Source organism: Oncorhynchus clarkii, chromosome 7, assembly GCF_045791955.1.
Source record: "Oncorhynchus clarkii lewisi isolate Uvic-CL-2024 chromosome 7, UVic_Ocla_1.0, whole genome shotgun sequence".
NCBI lineage: Eukaryota > Metazoa > Chordata > Actinopteri > Salmoniformes > Salmonidae > Oncorhynchus > Oncorhynchus clarkii.
In genome coordinates, this window is record NC_092153.1 from 20,897,160 (window position 1) to 20,918,219 (window position 21,060).

Below are 21,060 nucleotides of genomic sequence, written 5' to 3' on the forward strand. Positions count from 1 at the left end.
TTCAAATAATCAAAGCTTAAATTAGTTAGGGCAAAAACACAAACGTGCACCACCTGAGGTCCCCAGGAGAGTTTGGAAAACACTGCTAATAGCTCATACACTTCACATGGAGCCAAGAAATCACAAGACAACAATAGTTTGGATAAATTTCAGTGCAAATTATCAAGTTTCACGGTTGTCCATTAGCGTAAAAACTGCTTAGGCTCACATGATGCAATCAGACCTGTAGTAGGCCTGTCACTGCCTTTACAAAATAATATATTGTGCTCATAAATCTCTAAAACAGGTTAAATACATTTTTTTGCTAAAAAATAAAATCTTAGAAAAACAGGTGAAATAAATATATTTTATTATTTTCATTGTCATCATAATTATTAACACATCAAAGTGCCAACAGACTGACAGTCTCTCCCAACCCTTTTCCATCAAGATGTCTCCTCTCTTCAGCATTCATTCAGAGGAGCCAATAGGCCTTAGCCTGGTCCCAGATCTGTTCTTGTTTACTCCATTGCTATCATTTGACAAGCCAAACAATGAGTGACATGGAATTAGTATGATGGCACAGACAGACTGGCACTCAGGCTAAAACCAATGGGCCTCCCGCCACCATTGTACCTCTCCTCAGGATCCAACCATGCATAAAATCTCCCATTTAAAAATAAAAATATATATTAAAAAATGATGCATACCACTGATATACAGTTCTGATATAAACAGGCTTATTGGTCACAAACCAAATGGAATTATAAACATGGCTTCTTTTACAATACACAGAAAACAAATGTGTGGGATATGGGATATCAGTGTCATCTTTCTTTTTAAAAAGGGGCACATTATTTTTCTTCAACTATATATTTTTTTACAGTCCGAATGCGCAAGGCATTTTGGGCACCCCCAAGTGTCCTTTGAGCACAAATTGCAGTACAGACACAGTCAAGCACACACACACGAGAGAAGTGCTTACAGCACCCTGGAGTGTCAGCAGTTGCTTATAAAAGCACATATTGGACCATATTGGTATTGTTCGTCTGTACCTTGTTGGTTTTCTAGAAGAAGCAGGGGAATACCATGTGGTTCCTTATCATATGTATCTCAGTTCACTGCCTTTTACTTTAAGTCTTTCCCCAATCCCAAACCCACCTGTCCAATCCTCTCAGATCTACACAAGTAAGGAGCAGGGCTTTTGGGATTCAGGCCTCGTCTACCATACACTACTATCACGAACTAACAGTCCCTCTGAGTGGGGGTGTGAAATTAAAAACCAAATGAAGGACAGCCACCAAGTCTGTGTTCAGAGTTAGAATAGACTTCTCATTTCAACAGGGGAGTGTTAATCCACAATGGTGAATGAGGCCACCTGGTGGTGAGAATGAAACATTACATTCCTGACTAAGATCCTTGTGCAACACAACCACAGACATTCACATTCAACATTCACACACATCCGCTCACACCCACATACACAGAAGCAAAAGTATTACAATCAGTGTAAAAAATCTGAAGTCTTTAAAAAATGTGCAAAAAAGGTCATCGCTAACAGAAACAACACAAGACAGTCTATGCTCAACAGAGTAGAAGTCCGTCGTCCAATGAGTAACCTTGAAGAAGCGAGCGGTAGAGAACGCATTATGTACCAGTTTTAAATAGTGCATATGGCGTCACTATTTCTGTTGACAGTTGATCTCAGCAAGTCCAGTGCCAATGGAAATGTTCAGTTTCATTTTTACAGGCAATGCAGGAGAGTAAGGAAGGGGTCTAGCTTCTTGGGGACCAGCTTAGCCGATAACACGCACGGTCGCCATTTTGCTTCTCAGACTAAAAGAATCCAGAACAGTGGAGTCAATGACAATTATTTTTCTTAACCAGCTTAACAAGCACTCCTTCAGCGGGCGAGAGAGACCAGATTTAGTACCTATGGTTGAGGGGAGTTAATGCCTAGGTGATGGGAGAAATGCTCGATCATATTTCAGGCTAGTTGATCAGTAGGTTTCCTGAACTCCTCACACAAAAGAGCTTGTGTTTCCATACCGTGAGTACCTATGGGTTAGCTTACAGGCAATGACAACGACAACCACACCCCCTGGAGTCAAATAGACAGCCACTTCCATCACTAATTTAAAAAAGGACGAGATCGTCATCCAATACCTATCCTACTGCATCTAGAAAATAAGGGTAAAATATATCTGACATTCACTGTGCAAAGCAGCACAAAACAGTTAGCACTGCTGTGATTTTAGATAAGTCTACTTGTTAGTAATGTTGAGGTATGGCTGAGTACAGCACTGAAACCAGGGATTGACATCTGGAAAAAAATGTCTGAGTATTCTCATGCAAACCATTTCAGGTACTCAAGTATTCACATGCAAGTACAAAACAGGGCTGCTGGCAAAACCATCTTGCAGTATGCTATCGATTGCTTCAATTCATGTTTTTTTTAAATGAGATATTTTCAGTGCACTTGATATACTCCAAACAATAAAACACATATTAGAGTTTGAAATGTTGTCATTTGAACCTGCTAAATAGTTGCATTTGCAAATTTCCAATACAAATCGAGAATCGAGTAGTCGAGCCCATCCCCAACTGAAACATACTGAAAACTGCTCTGGTGTGTGTGCGCATGCTAAAGGAGTGTTTGAGAGGAGCAGCATGTGAGACATGACACAGCACATACTACTGCAACATACCAGTACTTTATTTCGCAAGGCATTGTAGGGCAAGAGGGCACAATAGTCCCAGATGGTGTCCAACACTGTGGAGTATAACTGAGTATTCACCAGTACTGTCGAGTATTGATATTGGCATAATTGCAGAGCTTTTTGCTGAGTACTGTTCAGTGCAGTAGTATCTTAGTCAAGATGTAAACTGGCTAACATAGTGCTTCAGCACAAAGTAGTACCTGATATTAACATACAGTATGCCTACAACTGAGTAACAAGCATCCTAATTGGCTAGCGGTTCTCCACTCTTCCGGTTTTAAAATGCCATAATGTACCTTTGACCAATCAACTAAGGCCTGCCTAAACTTTAGGCAATCAACTGGCCTCATAGTACCACACGGCCAATCACAGAGTTCAGATGCATTTCTGTTAAGAACTGAAGCACCAAACCCATTATGATGAGCACTCTAGGTTTCTGCTTTGGTGTGTCTCGATTGTATCTGATCTGGGGTCAGTAAGAGACCTATGACCCCTGGTGAGGAGAAGGCAGAGAACAGTGCCACAACACTTGGATATGATCCGCACCGTAGATAGGCTGGTACTCGTCTGATGCATACCGAAAACGTTTCAACTAGACATGTTCCTACACTGCTAAAAAAGGCACAAGGCAAAGAACAAAAGGCTGGGAGGGGATTTGACAACAGACCCTGACAGACAGGTGACCTGACTGACACAGCAGAGGAACAGACGGACACTCACAACTGTCGCGGGACAGACTGAAGTGAAGCGAGGGATCCTAGCAACAAAAGCATTTTTTCAGCATTGAGAGAATGTCTACAGTATAAGTAAGAAGAATCGTTGAGTTCTGGGTGCTCTACATGGACTGTGAATGTGCAAGTGAGGGGGGAGCAACGTAGGCAGCAGTGTGACAGGAAGCGTGGGGGGGGGGGGGGTGTTCTCCTCACCCGGTGTTCTGGTTGTGGATTCGATAGCAGCGTGCTATGGGTTTTCAGCTGTACATTCTGGGTCGAGTCAGGACCACACTAGGGGTGCGTTCAGCAGGGTCACAACGTTGTGCAATGCTCAGATCGATATAGCATGTAGAACAAACCTTCCTCTAAGATATGTAGAATAAGGAATCGTTTCGGCTCTAGTCATGCCACCTCTATCTGCAATGTGTTCCACAACGTTTGCCTACTAAACGTGGCACAAATTATCATGATCATCACCTCAAATCTCCACTAAGGTCCAGATCAGAAACACAGACGTTGACTCAGTGAGCTAAGTGCAGAGTGACCGAGTCCCACTCCAATCAAAAGCAGGAGATATTAATCATAAAAACATTTTCAAAAAAGGTTATTTTGTCATCTTGGTTGAGCAACTTACCATATTTCTGAAATTAAGGTGCAACTTTTTCTCTAAATGAGTTATTTCATTAATTCCTCCTTGCCAGTCTCCTAAAAACAGAGACGCAGGAGTTGTAGTCCCCACCGCTACCCACCTCATCCAATCACCAGATGGATACCTCCCACCAAGTCCTCTCTGGTCCAATGGGGGCTTTCTGTCTGGAGCTGGGAGGGTGGAGTCAGGGGGAGTCAGAGGCAGCGAATCATCTAAGGACATCTCTGGCAGTTCAGGGGTCAGGGGGAAAGGGGCTAGTGAACAAAGATGTGCCTCAGAAGGTCGTCGGCCGAGGGCCTCAGCTTGGTCTCCACGAAGATGCGCTTGAGGAAGTCACGGCCATGGTCGGAGACGTGGGCGGGCAGCGAGGGGTTGGTGGGCTGGGTGGCGATCTTAAAGATGGCCGCCATGGCCTCGAACTCAGCCCAGGGGGGCCGCTGGGTAAGCATCTCCACCACCGTGCAACCCACACTCCTGGAGAGGACACCACTGACATTAGCCAACATCATCATCATTCTCCTCATCAACAGTTGACATGACATCCCACCAGAGGCAGCTGGTGGGAGGAGCTATAGGAGGACAGGCTCATTGTAATGGCTGGAATGGAATCAATGGAATGGTACCAAACATATTGATACTCTGCTCCATTAATTCCATTCCAGACATTAAAATGAGCTCGTCCTCCTATAGCTCCTCCCACCAGCCTCCCACTCAACACATCAAGATCGTTATTGGTTCTTATCTCACCAAGATTTACATGACAGTGGCTGTTACACTCGTCTACCATAGCCTCCTTTCCAGATCCCCTCTCCTTTCTGACCACTAATTTAAAGAGACTTAATTGAAAATCATATGAAACCTCTTAAAGGTGCAGTGCAATTAAACTAGATTTTCATGTTCTGTTATGATATTTCCACACTATGAGTTCAAAATAACAGTCTGAAATTGTACAAATTATAATGAGCTTTTGGTGTAAGAGCGGTTTGAAAAAAATGCCTGGAATTTCAGCCTGTTCAGGTGGGATGGAACTTTTGGCCCACATGACAATGGGATCTGATAATAATAGACCAATGACTGGTCATTTGGGTAAGAGGGTGGGCTCTAGACCATCCTATTAGCTAATCACGGGTGTGTATCCAAATATCTTCAAAATGTGTGTTCCCTAACGCCCACACGATCAGACAGCGCAAGGGCGAAGGGACGCTCAGGGAAATACATGATAAAATAAAATGTATGAGTTATTTTCATTACATTTTAGCCATATAGTGATTTTTTTTTAAAATACAAAGACTGCATGTGGGCTTTAAGTCTCAGCCAGTGGTTTGAAAGAGGAGACAAGGAGGTGGAAACTATTTTTCTGGTAAGTCTGCCTCAGTAATAATCAGTCTTACCAGATATCAGCCTTCCTGCCATAGCCCTCTCCACTGATCACCTCTGGGCTCATCCAGTAGGGAGTACCAGTCACTGACTTGATCCCTGTTCCTGACAGACAGATGGTCTGTAGCCGCCTGCTCGCCCCAAAGTCCCCCAGCTTCACGTTTCCCACAGAGTCCCGCAGAATGTTGGCCCCTGGAAAAAGAGGGAGGGATAGGAAGAGGTAAGGAGGTGGTGTAGGTCCATTCTCTCATAAGAAACATTACCCAGAAGGCACTGCTTGAGTTACAGCAATGTTCCCCTCAATACCCATCAACATTCTGTCATAAGCACTACATGAACCAGAACATGGGCCCAGCACTCTCATTCATGATAATGGTCCTTCCTATCGGAATCAGCAACATTTTACTCCAATATTCCATCCATTTATCCCCTTCTCCTTCTGTACCTTTGATGTCTCTGTGGACGATCATGTTGCTGTGGAGGTAGGACACTCCCTCCAGGATCTGATGGGTGTACCTACGCGTCACGTTTTCCGTCAAGGCCCCGTACGACTTCAGCTGGTCTTTGATGGAGCCCTGGGGACAGAGGGTGACCATATGGGAGTTAAAGCAACCGGCGGGTCCGTTCAAGGTCATCGTTACTGCAGCAGCGCCGTGCCGGTCATCTGTGAAACTTCGCTGAAACAAATACAACCTGGAACGCAGCCGACATCGCCACACTGGTGGACGGAGACAGGATTGAGATGGTCTAAGCTCAGTTATTCAACTGTATACACACACACACACACACACACACACTTACCCCGGGCATGTACTCCATAAAGATGGACAGAGTTCTCTCGTTGGAGTCTCGTAGACAGCCATAGTACTGGACGATCCGTTCATGGCACAGGTTCTTCAGTAACTGGATCTCACACTCCAGGGCACTTACCTCCTGCAGATAGACAAGATATGTTGAGTGCACAGCGTACACAACTCTCGACAAACACAACCTTGGTTCCACTCACCTTGCTGGTCTCGGGACTCTCTGGGTCAAACTGGACCTGTTTAACAGCCAGCTCTCTGCCCGTGTCTGCATCGTAGCACAGGAAGACCCGGCCAAACGCACCCTGTCCCAGCAGCTTACCTAGCCGCCAGTTCGTAGGGGCACGTGGAGCTGGGCAGACATGGGGGAAATCAATCAGGTAATTTGTGTGCGCTTCCAAGAAATACGTTTGTTGCAAAGTGCTTAGCAGCTACCTGGCCAGACCAGCTATCCTTCCACCTGAACTTTCTTCCATTCTTCCACCCCCACATAAGCATTCTTCTCTCCATTCTCAATCTGTACATTTTCTCCCACCCCTCCCTATTCTCTCCCCCAGCCAGCTCTACTCACAGCGGCTGGGTGGGCTGATGTCCATAACGGAGAGGGTGGGGTTGGGCTCGATGTCGCTGCCCCTGCGTCTGCGACCCCCGGGCTCCTCCAGGTCTGGGGTGAATATGCTGCTGCCACTGCTGGTGCTGGGAGACTGCTCTGTGGGGCTGAAACTGACCGGGGAATGGAAACCGTGGACCTGGGTCCGCCTCGCTCGAGGGAACGTCTTACGCCCTGCAGGGGAGGATGGGAGAGGGAGAATGAAGGTAAACAACAATAGTTTTCTGTGATACTCTAAAATAAAGAATCGGACTCCCGGATTTAAGGTTGAATTGAATAGGACTTTTAGAGAGGGTCTGTTTTTTTTTTGGTCCCTCACCATCACTGTAGTCCTGAAGGCCAAAGGAAATGTGGTATCGCCTTGGGTAAGTGCCCCCTTTCCCCGACTTCTCAAACACTGGAATATCATACTCTGGGTAAACTTGGTGGTTGTCTGGGTAGCTCTGTGCCCGGGGCATACGGGACTTAGGATAGTTATCACTGCAAGGAAATACAGGAGGAATACATGCTTTAAAAACAGTTCGATTCAGAAGATGAAATGTTGAAGGTTACCACAATGCATGCTGGCTATGTGGTTCTCAGTTGGATGTTCACGACTCACCTGTCCAGTGGGCTGTCCAGTGAGGGACAACTCCCTGATGCAGAGTTCTCTGGACTGCTCATTGACAGAGGGTCCAGCATCTAGAAAGGAGAGATTGAGTTTGTGACTGCTGTCACTTGTCATACTCTGAACATGTTAATAAAAATGTTCATAACGGTGGTAATGAAGGCCAGTTACGAGTAGGCGAGAATGTTGGGACCAGGCCTTAGTATGACTGTTCCTAATCTGGGCCCCTGTCTCCATCTTTCCCCAGTCTCAGAGGTGAGGTCATAGAGATAGATGACTCATCTTTGTATCTGTGCCATTATGGCATCTGTGAGAGCATGGGCATCACCATTGAGGCCATCTCCATTTTGAAGTAGTCCATGTTCTTCTTTTGTGTATAAAAAAAAAGAAGAGTGAAGCTGATATTTGTGATTTACCACCAACTGCAGTGCTGGAGTCCTGGACAAAATCGTGTGTCACTCATTTATTACAGCCCCTAGATGGCGGCGATGTAGGCAACCCAATTTGAAGAAGACGATGCTCTGATTGGCTGATCGCCCAACCCATAGGAATACCCCAAACAGTTGACTACTTAAAAAAATGGTGGAAGTCCTAAAAGGCAATGTCAATGCTAAAACAGGTTAGATGGATAAAGAGTCCTCTATCCATCTCTATAGGTGAGGTTACCTGGTCCATGCTTTCTGGAATGAACTCTCCCTCGCTGTTAATGCTGGTGAAGGAGCCGTTTCTGGCCACCTGCTGGAGGGCATCGGGAATGTAGCCTGGAGGGGGAGAGCTGCGGTCCCCGGAGTGGGACCCTGGATGAAAGACAATTACATACATTTCTAGCTGAAGACTTACTACTAGACTGGTGGTGAAAGACGATGTGTTTTGGATGCGTCTAATGTCATGAAGCAAATGGATTTGGAGAAAGAAATGGAAAGTATTTACTAGAAGGACAATTTCGCAGATGAATTAATGAATTACACACACACACACACACATAGTTGTCATTGAAAACACCACAGAGTTGATTACCCACCTATCAAAGCCAGCATGCTTTTATTGTCTGTGGCCCTGAAGCGGGTGTTGTCCAGGTCTTCGTGTGGGGGCAGCAGGTCCATGCTGGACGTGGAGGTCTGAGAGGAGAAATTAAACACCATCCATACATATCAAAACAGCTTTACTATACAACCGTTTCTTTTACAGAATAAAACAATGCTTTTATGTCAGCTTAAACAAAGGTCTTAAGATGATTCATTCAAGTAAATACTCAAGAAAGTGTGCTGAACATAGTGAGCTGTTGATGGGTCAATCAGCCAGTACAGCAGTATGCTATGGATTGTGTGCGATTCCCTACAGTCCCTGTGCTGTGATCTGGGCCCAAGCCTCTCAGAGTAGAAGTAATGATCTAGGATCTGTCCGCGTAATCTTATTCATTATAATCCAAAAGGCTCAACTGATCCTAGATCAGCACTCCCGACTCTGTGGTCCTAACCTGAGAGGAGGCCTGGAGCACCAGGAGGATCTTCAGGCTCTTCATGTGGACGCTGCGATCCAGCAGCTCCACGGCCTTGTCCAGGTCATCCTGAGTGGTCAGAGGAATCACCAGCTGGGAGGGAGGAGGGGAGAGAACCACAGAGAGGGAAACAGACAGGTCGGGTTAGAAGAAGAGGAAGAAACGAGAGCGAAATGGCAGGAAGAGAAGGAAGTGAAAGAGAAAAGGAAGGTATATTGGTAGTTTCTCTCAGAACAATAAATTATCTCGCTCAGACATGTTGAGGATTTTGGCTTTTGGTGCTTATTTGACTGCCAGAAACCAACACTGTGACTTGGGGCTGGGCTATATTGCCCAAATATCATATCACGGTATTTACAAAATATTGGACGGCCTGACAGTATTCTATGTTATGAATAATAAGTTCTACATTTGCTTTATGACCCTATAGTGGCAACACATACATCCTAAGTGACTTCAAGGTGTCTTTCTCCAATCTGATGGTTTTATAGTGTTCAATTCAACCAAATATCATTTCCTGCATTTTAATCCATTTCTGCATTTCTTGCACTCATTTGAGATCTCCACACTGTCACGTAAGGGCTGCACAATATGGGCAAACAATCTAGGCTTTATTTTAAACCAAATGTTGCAAAACAAAAAACATTTCTCATAAGAAACTAGCTCCCTGGTATACAGAAAATACCCGAGCTCTGAAGCACCTTCCAGAAAATTGGAATGGAAATGGCACTCCACCAAACTGGAAGTCTTCCAACTAGTTTGGAAAGACAGTACCGTGCAGTATCGAAGAGCCCTCACTGCTGCTCCACCAAACTGGAAGTCTTCCAACTAGTTTGGAAAGACAGTACCGTGCAGTATCGAAGAGCCCTCACTGCAGCTCCACCAAACTGGAAGTCTTCCAACTAGTTTGGAAAGACAGTACCGTGCAGTATCGAAGAGCCCTCACTGCTGCTCCACCAAACTGGAAGTCTTCCAACTAGTTTGGAAAGACAGTACCGTGCAGTATCGAAGAGCCCTCACTGCTGCTCCACCAAACTGGAAGTCTTCCAACTAGTTTGGAAAGACAGTACCGTGCAGTATCGAAGAGCCCTCACTGCTGCTCCACCAAACTGGAAGTCTTCCAACTAGTTTGGAAAGACAGTACCGTGCAGTATCGAAGAGCCCTCACTGCTGCTCCACCAAACTGGAAGTCTTCCAACTAGTTTGGAAAGACAGTACCGTGCAGTATCGAAGAGCCCTCACTGCAGCTCCACCAAACTGGAAGTCTTCCAACTAGTTTGGAAAGACAGTACCGTGCAGTATCGAAGAGCCCTCACTGCTGCTCCACCAAACTGGAAGTCTTCCAACTAGTTTGGAAAGACAGTACCGTGCAGTATCGAAGAGCCCTCACTGCTGCTCCACCAAACTGGAAGTCTTCCAACTAGTTTGGAAAGACAGTACCGTGCAGTATCGAAGAGCCCTCACTGCTGCTCGATCATCCTATTTTGCCAACTTAATTGAGGAAAATCCTAAATGTATTTTTGATACTGTCGCAAAGCTAACTAAAAAGCAGCATTCCCCAAGAGAGGATGGCTTTCACTTCAGCAGTGATAAATTCATGAACTTCTTAGAGGAAAAGTTCATGATCATGAGAAAGCAAATTACGGACTCCTCTTTAAATCTGCGTATTCCTCCAAAGCTCAGTTGTCCTGAGTCTGCACAACTCTGCCAGGACCTAGGATCAAGGGAGACACCCAGGTTTTTTAATACTCTATACTCTATCCCCTGACACATTGATTCATGGCCTCTAAACCTTCAAGCTGCATACTGGAACCTATTCCAACTAAACTACTGAAAGAGTTGCTTCCTGTGCTTGGCCCTCCTATTTTGAACATAATAAACAGCTCTCTATCCACCGGATGTGTACCAAACTCACTAAAAGTGGCAGTAATAAAGCCTCCCTTGAAAAAGCCAAACCTTGACCCAGAAAATATAAAAAACTAATCAGCCTATATAGAATCTCCCATTCCCCTCAACATTTTTAGAAAAAGCTGTTGCGCAGCAACTCACTGCCTTCTTGAAGACAAACAATGTATACAAAACGCTTCAGTCTGGTTTTAGACCCCATCATAGCACTGAGACTGCACTTGTGAAGGTGGTAAATGACCTTTTAATGGCATCAGACCGAGGCTCTGCATCTGTCCTCGTGCTCCTAGACCTTAGTGCTGCTTTTGATACCATCGATCACCACATTCTTTTGGAGAGATTAGAAACCCAAATTGGTCTACACTGACATGTTCTTGCCTGGTCTCTGTGGATGGTTTGTCCTCTATTGTTTTCACTATATATTTTACCTCTTGGTGATGTCATTCAGAAACATAAATGTTAACTTTCACTGCAATGCAGACGACACACAGCTGTACATTTCAATGAAACATGGTGAAGCCCCAAAATCGCCCTCCCTGGAAGCCTGTGTTTCAGACATAGGGAAGTGGATGGCGGCAAATGTTCTACTTTTAAACCCGGACAAAACAGAGATGCTAGTTCTAGGTCCCAACTGTGAAGGACCTCGGCGTTACTCTGGACCCTGATCTCTCTTTTGACGAACATATCAAGACTGTTTCAAGGACAGCTTTTTTTCCCTCTATGTAACATTGTAAAAATCTGAAACTTTCTGTCCAAAAATGATGCAGAAAAATGTATCAATGCTTTTGTCAATTCTAGATTAGACTACTGTAATGCTGTACTTTCCGGCTACCCGGATAAAGCACTAAATAAACTTCAGTTAGTGCTAAACACGGCTGCTAGAATCTTGACTAGAACCAAAAATTGTTAGCATATTACTCCAGTGATAGCCTCCCTACACTGGCTTCCTGTTAAGGCAAGGCCTGATTTCAAGGTTTTACTGCTAACCTACAAAGCATTACATGGGCTTGCGCCTACCTATCTCTCTGATTTGGTCCTGCCGTACATACCTACACGTACGCTACGGTCACAAGACGCAGGCCTTCTTACTGTCCCTAGAATTTCTAAGCAAACAGCTGGAGGCAGCGCTTTCTCCTATAGAGCTCCATTTTTATGGAATGGTCTGCCTACCTATGTGAGAGTCTTTATTGAAACCTCATCTCTTCAGTAGGTCATATGATTGAGTGTAGTCTGGCCCAGGAGTGTGAAGGTGAACGGAAAGGCACTGGAGCAATGAACCGCCCTTGATGTCTCTGCCTGGCCGGTTCCCCTCTTTCCACTGGGATTCTCTGCCTCTAACCCTATTACAGGGGTTGAGTCATTGGCTTACTGGTGCTCTTCCATGCCGTCCCTAGGAGGGGTGCGTCATTGATGTGATCTTCCTGTTCGAGTTGCCCCCCCCTAGGACCATGCTTCAGGACTACCTGGCCTGATGACTCCTTGCTGTACCCAGTCCACCTGGTCGTGCTGCTGCTCCAGTTTCAACTGTTCTGCCTGTGGCTATGGAACCCTGACCTGTTCACCGGACGTGTTACCTGTCCCAGACCTGCTGTTTTCAACTCTCTGGAGACAGCAGAAGCGGTAGAGATACTCTGAATGATCGGCTATGAAAAGCCAACTGACATTTACTCCTGAGGTGCTGACCTGGTGCACCCTCTACAACCACTGTGATTATTATTATTTGACCCTGCTGGTCATCTATGAACATTTGAACATCTTGGCCATGTTCAGTTATAATCTCCACCCGGCACAAACAGAAGGGGACTGGCCACCCCTCATAGCCTGGTTCCTCCCTAGGTTTCTTCCTAGGTTCTGGTCTTTCTAGGGAGATTTTCCTAGCCACCGTGCTTCTACACCTGCATTGCTTGGTGTTTGGGGTTTTAGGCTGGGTGTCTGTACAGAACTTTGTGACAGCAGCTGATGTAATTAGGGCTTTATAAATACATTTGATTGAATTGTGATCCGATTTGCAATTTAAAACCAAACACTTGTGTGAACTGTTGATATCATGGACATATAATGATCATTCAAATGTTATAGTTAGAATATAATAGTGGGCACTTTGAATATAGTGTTGTTTGACATGACAAAATGCCAAGGAGAAGTTATTGTGACAGGGTAGGAACCTAAGTGTTTTCTAGGGGACCCTATAATCTTTGGCTACATTGAATGTTCTCTCTTAGCTACTTCACATAGCTAACATTCATGCTTTGGGTATTCCTCTTTATTTAGAAGATACTATTGCACAAACATGCTGATTTAGGTCTACACCATCACTGGTATTATCAGGCTGTTCAGCTAGTTACGTTTGCTCTTACTCAGTACATTTATTAGCTAGCTAGCCAGCTAACTAGCCATTAGCGGCAAACAAGATTTAGGCCCAACTTGCTAAGGAAAGACAAACTAGCTGTTTGCAGATGTAAGAAACACAAACTAATAGTGTCATTATAGAACACTAGAGGATTTATATTAAGAAGCAAAGTGAAAACATCATAGCTGTCATCAACATCATTGTAGCATCTGCTGCACTGACATGCAGACAGAACGCAAGTGTCTCAAGGTTTACTGTATTATTGTATTTTATTATTCCTATGAAACAAACAAGTACACATGCTTGTGGTTGAGGAACAACAAAAGCGCTCCTTCAGGGGGCAGGGGCTAGGTCTGAGTGGAAAGCGCCATGGTGAGAGATGACTCAAGTAGCAATGTAAACCATAACAATGGGCGTTACACACGGCGTATCACAAACCAAATATCGTTATAGAAGGTCAAGTTGAAAACCCAAACTAGTCTGTACATCAATACCGGTCTATTGTAAAATATGGTATACAGCCCAGCCCCACTGTGACGATGTTATCGTGATATGTACCTCATTGTTGGTGTAATGCAGGTCCATGGCCTGACCGAAGGCCACTTTGGCTTTGTTCCCCAGGTCATCCAGCCTGACTGGGCGAAAGAACTGCAGGATCCTCTTCTCCCCTTTGTACTCAAACTTCACTCGCACATCATTCTGTATAAACACACACACACACACACACACACACACACACACACACACACACACACACACACACACACACACACACACACACACACACACACACACACACTGAGAGATCAGCATTCATGAGAGGAAAGGGGATGAGGAAGAGAAATGCCATTTATTGTATTGAGAGTATTCTCTGATCAGTGACAAGTTGAGAAGTGGACAGACCTGATTTTTGGGTGAAGAGGCCTTGGGTTTGCCCAGGTCAGATAGGGTCATGGCAGGGCGGCTAGAGCGGTGCAGTTCGGCCAGGTCCTGCATTATAGAGTTCAGCGCCTCCTGTTCGTCTGTTTGGGGCAGATCGAAAGCTCAGAACAGAAAACACAGAATAGAAGCCATAGAACAGAGAGTATTGCAAAGCACTCCCAGGGCACCTTAGATGATCAGATATGGCCTAATGTCATGACAGTTCAGATGTATTACAACTGCGTCTATGTGTTGGGAGGAAGTGTACATACTCATCTTGACACGTTGATTCACCCAGGAGTCCAGGATAGAGGATTCTCCCATCAAAGGGGTTCCTTTCTCCTGTAAAATCTGAGTATTGCACACCAACAGAATTAGTCACTCACTAGCAAGCCGATTCAACAAAGAATCAGACTGCATTGCTAGCTAAATATAGTTTACATTGGGTCGTGCCATTTGATTTCATTCACTTTTTGACCGCGTCACCTTTTTCATTTGAATTAAATATATATACACTGCTCAAAAAAATAAAGGGAACACTAAAATAACACATCCTAGATCTGAATGAATGAAATATTCTTATTAAAGACTTTTTTCTTTTCATAGTTGAATGTGCTGACAACAAAAGCACACAAAAATGATCAATGGAAATCAAATTTATCAACCCATGGAGGTCTGGATTTGGAGTCACACTCAAAATTAAAGTGGAAAACCACACTACAGGCTGATCCAACTTTGATGTAATGTCCTTAAAACAAGTCAAAATGATGCTCAGTAGTGTGTGTGGCCTCCACGTGTCTGTATGACCTCCCTACAACGCCTGGGCATTCTCCTGATGAAGTGGTGGATGGTCTCCTGAGGGATCTCCTCCCAAACCTGGACTAAAGCATCCGCCTGAACAGTCTGTAGTGCAATGTGGCGTTGGTGGATGGAGCGAGACATGATGTCCCAGATGTGCTCAATTGGATTCAGGTCTGGGGAACGGGCGGGCCAGTCCATAGCATCAATGCCTTCCTCTTGCAGGAACTGCTGACACACTCCAGTCACATGAGGTCTAGCATTGTCTTGCATTAGGAGGAACCCAGGGCCAACCGCACCAGCATATGGTCTCACAAGGGGTCTGAGGATCTCCTCTCGGTACCTAATGGCAGTCAGGCTACGTCTGGCGAGCACATGGAGGGCTGTGCGGCCCCCCAAAGAAATGCCACCCCACACCATGACTGAATCACCACCAAACCGGTCATGCTGGAGGATGTTACATGCAGCAGAACGTTCTCCACAGCGTCTCCAGACTGTCACGTCTGTCACATGTGCTCAGTGTGAACCTGCTTTCATCTGTGAAGAGCACAGGGCGCCAGTGGCGAATTTGCCAATCTTGGTGTTCTCTGGCAAATGCCAAACGTCCTGCACGGTGTTGGGCTGTAAGCACAACCCCCACCTGTGGACGTCGGGCCCTCATACCACCCTCATGGAGTCTGTTTCTGACCGTTTGAGCAGACACATGCACATTTGTGGCCTGCTGGAGGTCATTTTGCAGGGCTCTGGCAGTGCTCTTCCTGCTCCTCCTTGCACAAAGGCGGAGGTAGCGGTACTGCTGCTTGTTTTTTTTGCCTCCTACAGCCTCCTCCACGTCTCCTGATGTACTGGCCTGTCTCCTAGTAGTGCCTCCGTGCTCTGGACACTACGCTGACAGACACAGCAAACCTTCTTGCCACAGCTCGCATTGATGTGCCATCCTGGATGAGCTGCACTACCTGAGCCACTTGTGTGGGTTGTAGACTCCGTCTCATGCTACCACTAGAGTGAAAGCACCACCAGCATTCAAAAGTGACCAAAACATCAGCCAGGAAGCATAGGAACTGGCTCATCCAGGAGCCAGTTATTTTAGTGTTCCCTTTATTTTTTTGAGCAGTGTATATTTGCCCATGGTAGAAGTGGTCAGAAAGTAACTTTTGGGACCCGAATGCTGAAACATTTAGGAGATCGAGGTGCTTAAAGATGACCCATTTTGCACACCCCCACCCTACCATGAGACATCCATGTCTTCATCACCGGAAAAGATAAACAGCTCAGTTTGATATACATTTTAAAACTTACAAACAGGGTTGTCAAACTACTTTAATAATATTTTAACGTCAATTATCTAAAAACTCATATTTTACACCCTATTTTACATCTTCTGTGATGTTTGTGTTGTGCCCGCCATCGGTTGAGACACAGACATTGAGGCTCTTGAATACAGGGTGAGTATGATAAATGTACTAAAATGGGAATAACATTTCAATGTTCAAAACTGGTAGCACAAAGATGATTGGATTGACCACACATCAATTTTTTTTTACTTTAATGGAAATATAATTTGTTTTAAATTATACTGTCAGTCCTCCATAGGAAACCTACTGAAATCACAGAAATATAGATAATAGAACCAACATTCCCATTTAAGTTGACATTCGAAAGGTGGGTGGACCAGCTGCCATCGTTGTGGTAGTAAATGGAAGTAAAAATGTTATTTAATTTAAAATGCTAATGAGGCACCAGTTAAATTGCAGTGGTCTGAAGGGATCTGAAATATATATCTATGATTGACATGACACCAACCCTGTATTCAAGAGTATGCTGTGTAACATGCAACAATTTAATATACTAAAAAAATATATAAACACAACATGTAAAGAGTTGGTTACATGTTTCATGAACTGAAATAAAATATCCCAGAACTGCTCCATACGCACAAAAAATATTTCCCTCAAATGCACAAATTTGTTTACATACTTGTTAGTGAGCATTTCTCCTTTGCCAAGATAATCCATCCACCTGACAAGTGTGGCATATCATGCAGTTATGCAACAACACAATGCCACAGATTTCTCAAGTTTTGAAGGAGCGTGCAATTGGCATGCTGACTGCAGGAATGTCAACCAGAGCTGGTACCAGAGAATTGAATGTTAATTTCTCTACCATAAGCCCCCTCCAATGTCGTTTTAGAGAATTTGGCAGTACGTCCAACCAGCCTCACAACTGCACACCACATGTAATCACGCCAGCCCAGGACCTCCACATCCAGCTTCTTCAACTGCGGGATCGTCTGAGACCGGCCATCAGGACTTGCTGATGAAACTGGGGAGTATCTGTCTAATTCTGATTGGCTGGGCCTGTCTCCACAGTGGGTGGGCCTGGCTAACAAGTGGGTGGACCCATCTTAAAAAAAAGAAGTGGGCCGGTGGGCCTGGCTAACAAGTGGGTGGACCCATCTTAAAAAAAAGAAGTGGGCCTCAGGATCTCGTAGAGGTATTTTTGTGCATTCAAATTGCCAATCGATCAAATGCAATTGTGTTTGTTGTCCGTAGCTTATACCTGCCCCATACCATAACCCCACCATATTGACATCAGCAAATCACTCACCCACACGACACCATACACATGGTCTGAGGTTGTGAGGCCGGTTGGACATACTGCCAAATTCTCTAAATCAATGTTGGAGGCGGCTTATGGTAGAGAAATTAACATTACATTCTCTGCCAACAAATGTTGAATAAAATTATGTTTGATCCTTCAGCTGGTCAAAATATCCACATGAAAGTATTATTAAACAGACATCAAAACATGGGTCTGTGTGTGTGGCAATCGAAATGTGTTTGCTTATGACCGAAGGCATGTGCACAAGACAGAAGTACATGCACGCATTCATACCAACAGGTCTTTACATGGTTTTGCATGTGGCAGGTTATAGAAATGTCTACTTCAGTAAGTTAGGTAAACAATACTTTCCTGTTGATATTTTAACAAACATGTTAAGCAGCTGAAGGACCAACCGCACAGACAACCGGTAGAGTAAGTTCAAATATAATTTGATTCAACATTCTGGCTTGTAAGGAAAATGTCCACAATTTTGCTGTACACCAATCATTTGTATCAAAGTCTGATTTATTAGGCAATGTAGGGTGGGGTGTGCAATTTCACGATAACAGTGTGACAGACTTTTTCACATTCAAATGTCAAACAAAAAACAATATTTGCAAAGCTAAACTAACCATAGAACTTAATGCACAATGACTACTTTCAATTTCCACTTCACATTTTACAAAAAACACATTTACTTGAAGAACAGTGCAGGTGTAAACTTTGGTAACAGAGTGAAGGTTTGTTCCATCATTCTGTTACTAAACTTTGCTTCTGCACTGTTCTTTAAGTGAATGTGTTTTTATAAAATGTTAAGTGGAAATTGTTTCTGAGTCTGACAAATCTGAGTCTGACAAATCTGAGTCTCAGCGTCACTGTTACCGTGTAGTTGCCCGTGTGCAAAATTGGTTCAATTTGAACACCCCTCTACCTACTAAAATGTTTTAGCTTTCTGACCACCTCTGCCATTGGCAAATATTTAAAGTGTCATTCAAACCAAATGGGGTGCGGTCAAAAAGTGATTGAACTCAAATGGAACGAACCCATATGAGGCTGCCGTTCAAGCTAGTTAGCAATGCACGCTTATCTAGCTAATTGAGCTATACCATTCGGATCTATGACTATGGTCATTATCTCTCTAAAGACTTCGATCCAAATCAACATGAGACACCCTCATTTGCTAGCTGCACAGCTAACCAGTCGGTTCATGACATAAGTTGACAGCTAGCTAACGTGTTAGTTGGTTATCGACGGTGACATGCATCTGTGCTAGCAAACTGATATTATCTGATTACAATCAACAATTTGCAAAAGACAGCTAACGTTAGATTACATCGCCTGACAGGGAAGTTGTCGAGTTAGCTGGTTAACGTTAGCTAGCTAAATGTTTTCCACGATTAACTTGCTTGCTACCGGTACGTAGCTAGTTAGCTACGTGACGTGGGCCACACACATCGTGCAAATCAATTCGTCAAGTACTTTCCTTCTGTAAATTGTAACGGTTAACTAAAATGTTTCTAATTCACCTGGGTGGATTCTGTATCTTCACTTCCTCATCCACAGGGCCAGCGACAAGAGCCCCGGCCCCGCGGATAGCGGTCTTTGAGAAAGCAGAAGTTTAGAGTCTGCTTCGAACTTTACTTGAGTCCAAGGCCCCGAGTTTCAGGCCAAGATATCACTAACGCTTGTGTTGTGCAAGACGTTCTTCGACGTGAAAACTGACAGTGGCGACGTGCACAAATTAAAACAACCATTTGATTATCTATCCGTTGACGAGAACTTAATCCACACTTCTGTTTGATTTGTAAACCTAGCTACATGAAAACGGTTCTACCAACACAGTTCAGCTGCAATCTTCCCCCAATAATAACAGCAAGCCTAGTTGGAAGAGTCCAACCACAACACAAGTTTGTTGATGTCAGAGAAATGTGTGTGTGCTTCTGGTTTCGTCATCAGAATATGTGGTCGTTCGATTTGGCTGTCAGATTAATAACACAGACAGAAGAGGTAACCTAGAAAAATAAAAATAGTTATAAATATATGTGTTAATAACTTGCACTCCTAGTCCTGCACTTTATAGTTAAAATATTCATACAATAATTGTAGAAATCTCACATTATTCCGTTTTGATTCATAATAGGTCAGAATGCATTGCTATGCACCTCCAATCTCACTATGTGCATTGCTATGCACCTCCTATCTCACTATGTGCATTGCTATGCACCTCAAATCTCACTATGTGCATTGCCATGCACTTCCAATCTCAATCTTCCAACGTTTTTGCAATTTAACCCTGGCATTCACACTTGGGCAATACAATTTAGCTACAGTACTTAAATCATGTGAAATGTATGTAATTGTTTTTACTCCAACATTTCAAATTCCAGGTTGCTTCTTCAGTGCCACTAAGTCTCCTGCTGGCAAATAGTTAGTGATGCAATGGCCAAAGCATAAAATTAAAAGGACTCTTATTTAGAAAAACAAACTATTCCCTTTCTGTGGAAACATAGGCAGGACTACTTCTGTGGGAGAGGTATGATTACGAGGATGAGTGGGGTCATACGAGATCGGGATCTCCCTGTGCTGAAAAGTGGGTAGACTGTTGCAAAGAGAGACATGGAGACGGCAGAGATGTTAGCTCAGACATTTGTGAAGGTGCACAGATCAAATAATCTAACGGAAGAGGGACACCGTTGGAAAGAGAGGGTCAGAGGAGAGAAGGAGGAGATGTGTTACATCATGGGGAAATAATTGGACCTTTACAATAAGATGTGACAGGATGGAATACGGAAACCAAGGAAAGACCCTATTAATCCCTCATGTTATAGACTGATAGCGTTGACAGCTCATGTCTGTAAACTTACGGAAAGAAGGATAACAGAAAGGCTGACGTACTTCCTGGAGAGCAGAGGCCGATGTTATCAGATTCAGGAAAGGCAGGGGAACGATGCATCCTGCATTGGGTCTAGTCAGTCATACGGAAGGCACAGGCAAATAAGGCGGTGGTGGTAGCCATTTTCTTTGATTCAGAGAAGGCCTATGATATGATGGGGAAGGGGGGCCTGCTTATCAAACTGGATAGCATGGGGGTTGGAGGAAGTGTTTTTGACTGGATAAAGGACTTCCTTTTTGGACGATCAGTACAAGTGAGAGTGGGTAGCTGTATGTCAGAAAGCTATGAGGTAGATAATGGTACCCCCCCAGGGAAGTGTGATTAGTATTTTGTTGTTCTCCGTTATGATTGGTGAATTATTCTCCAGGTGAGATCAGATATTGGGAGGTGATGACCAGGCGCTGTGGAAGAGAGGAAGAAAAAATCCTCATACAACTGAGAGAGTTCAAGAAGCAATCAGAGAAGTTGAGCAGTGGTCCCTCGGGTGGGGCTTCAAGTTCTCCGTTGAGAAAACACAGACTGGGTTTCCTACTAGAAGGAATGTTCGGGCGGAAGTATAGCTGAAGCTCTACGGGAGGAAGCTGGAGACGGTGGAAGTGTTTAGGTTCCTGAAGGTCTGATTTGACACTTGAA

At 44.3% G+C, this 21,060-nt stretch overlaps 1 protein-coding gene across 1 annotated transcript; it reads right to left on the reverse strand.

The window, feature by feature from the left end:
* Positions 1–332: 332 nt before the first annotated feature.
* LOC139413032 (mitogen-activated protein kinase kinase kinase 2-like) lies at positions 333–19,454 on the reverse strand. The gene is made up of 15 exons (XM_071160019.1): positions 19,061–19,454; positions 14,405–14,483; positions 14,115–14,233; positions 13,770–13,910; positions 8,936–9,049; positions 8,480–8,576; positions 8,125–8,255; positions 7,453–7,532; positions 7,171–7,331; positions 6,813–7,025; positions 6,445–6,593; positions 6,240–6,371; positions 5,884–6,013; positions 5,453–5,630; positions 333–4,535 (listed from the first exon to the last, which is right to left on the reverse strand). Exons 2-15 carry the CDS (start codon positions 14,454–14,456, stop codon positions 4,316–4,318), a joined length of 1,917 nt encoding a protein of 638 aa, XP_071016120.1. The 5' UTR covers positions 14,457–14,483; positions 19,061–19,454; the 3' UTR covers positions 333–4,315.
* Between the last annotated feature and the right edge of the window lie 1,606 nt (positions 19,455–21,060).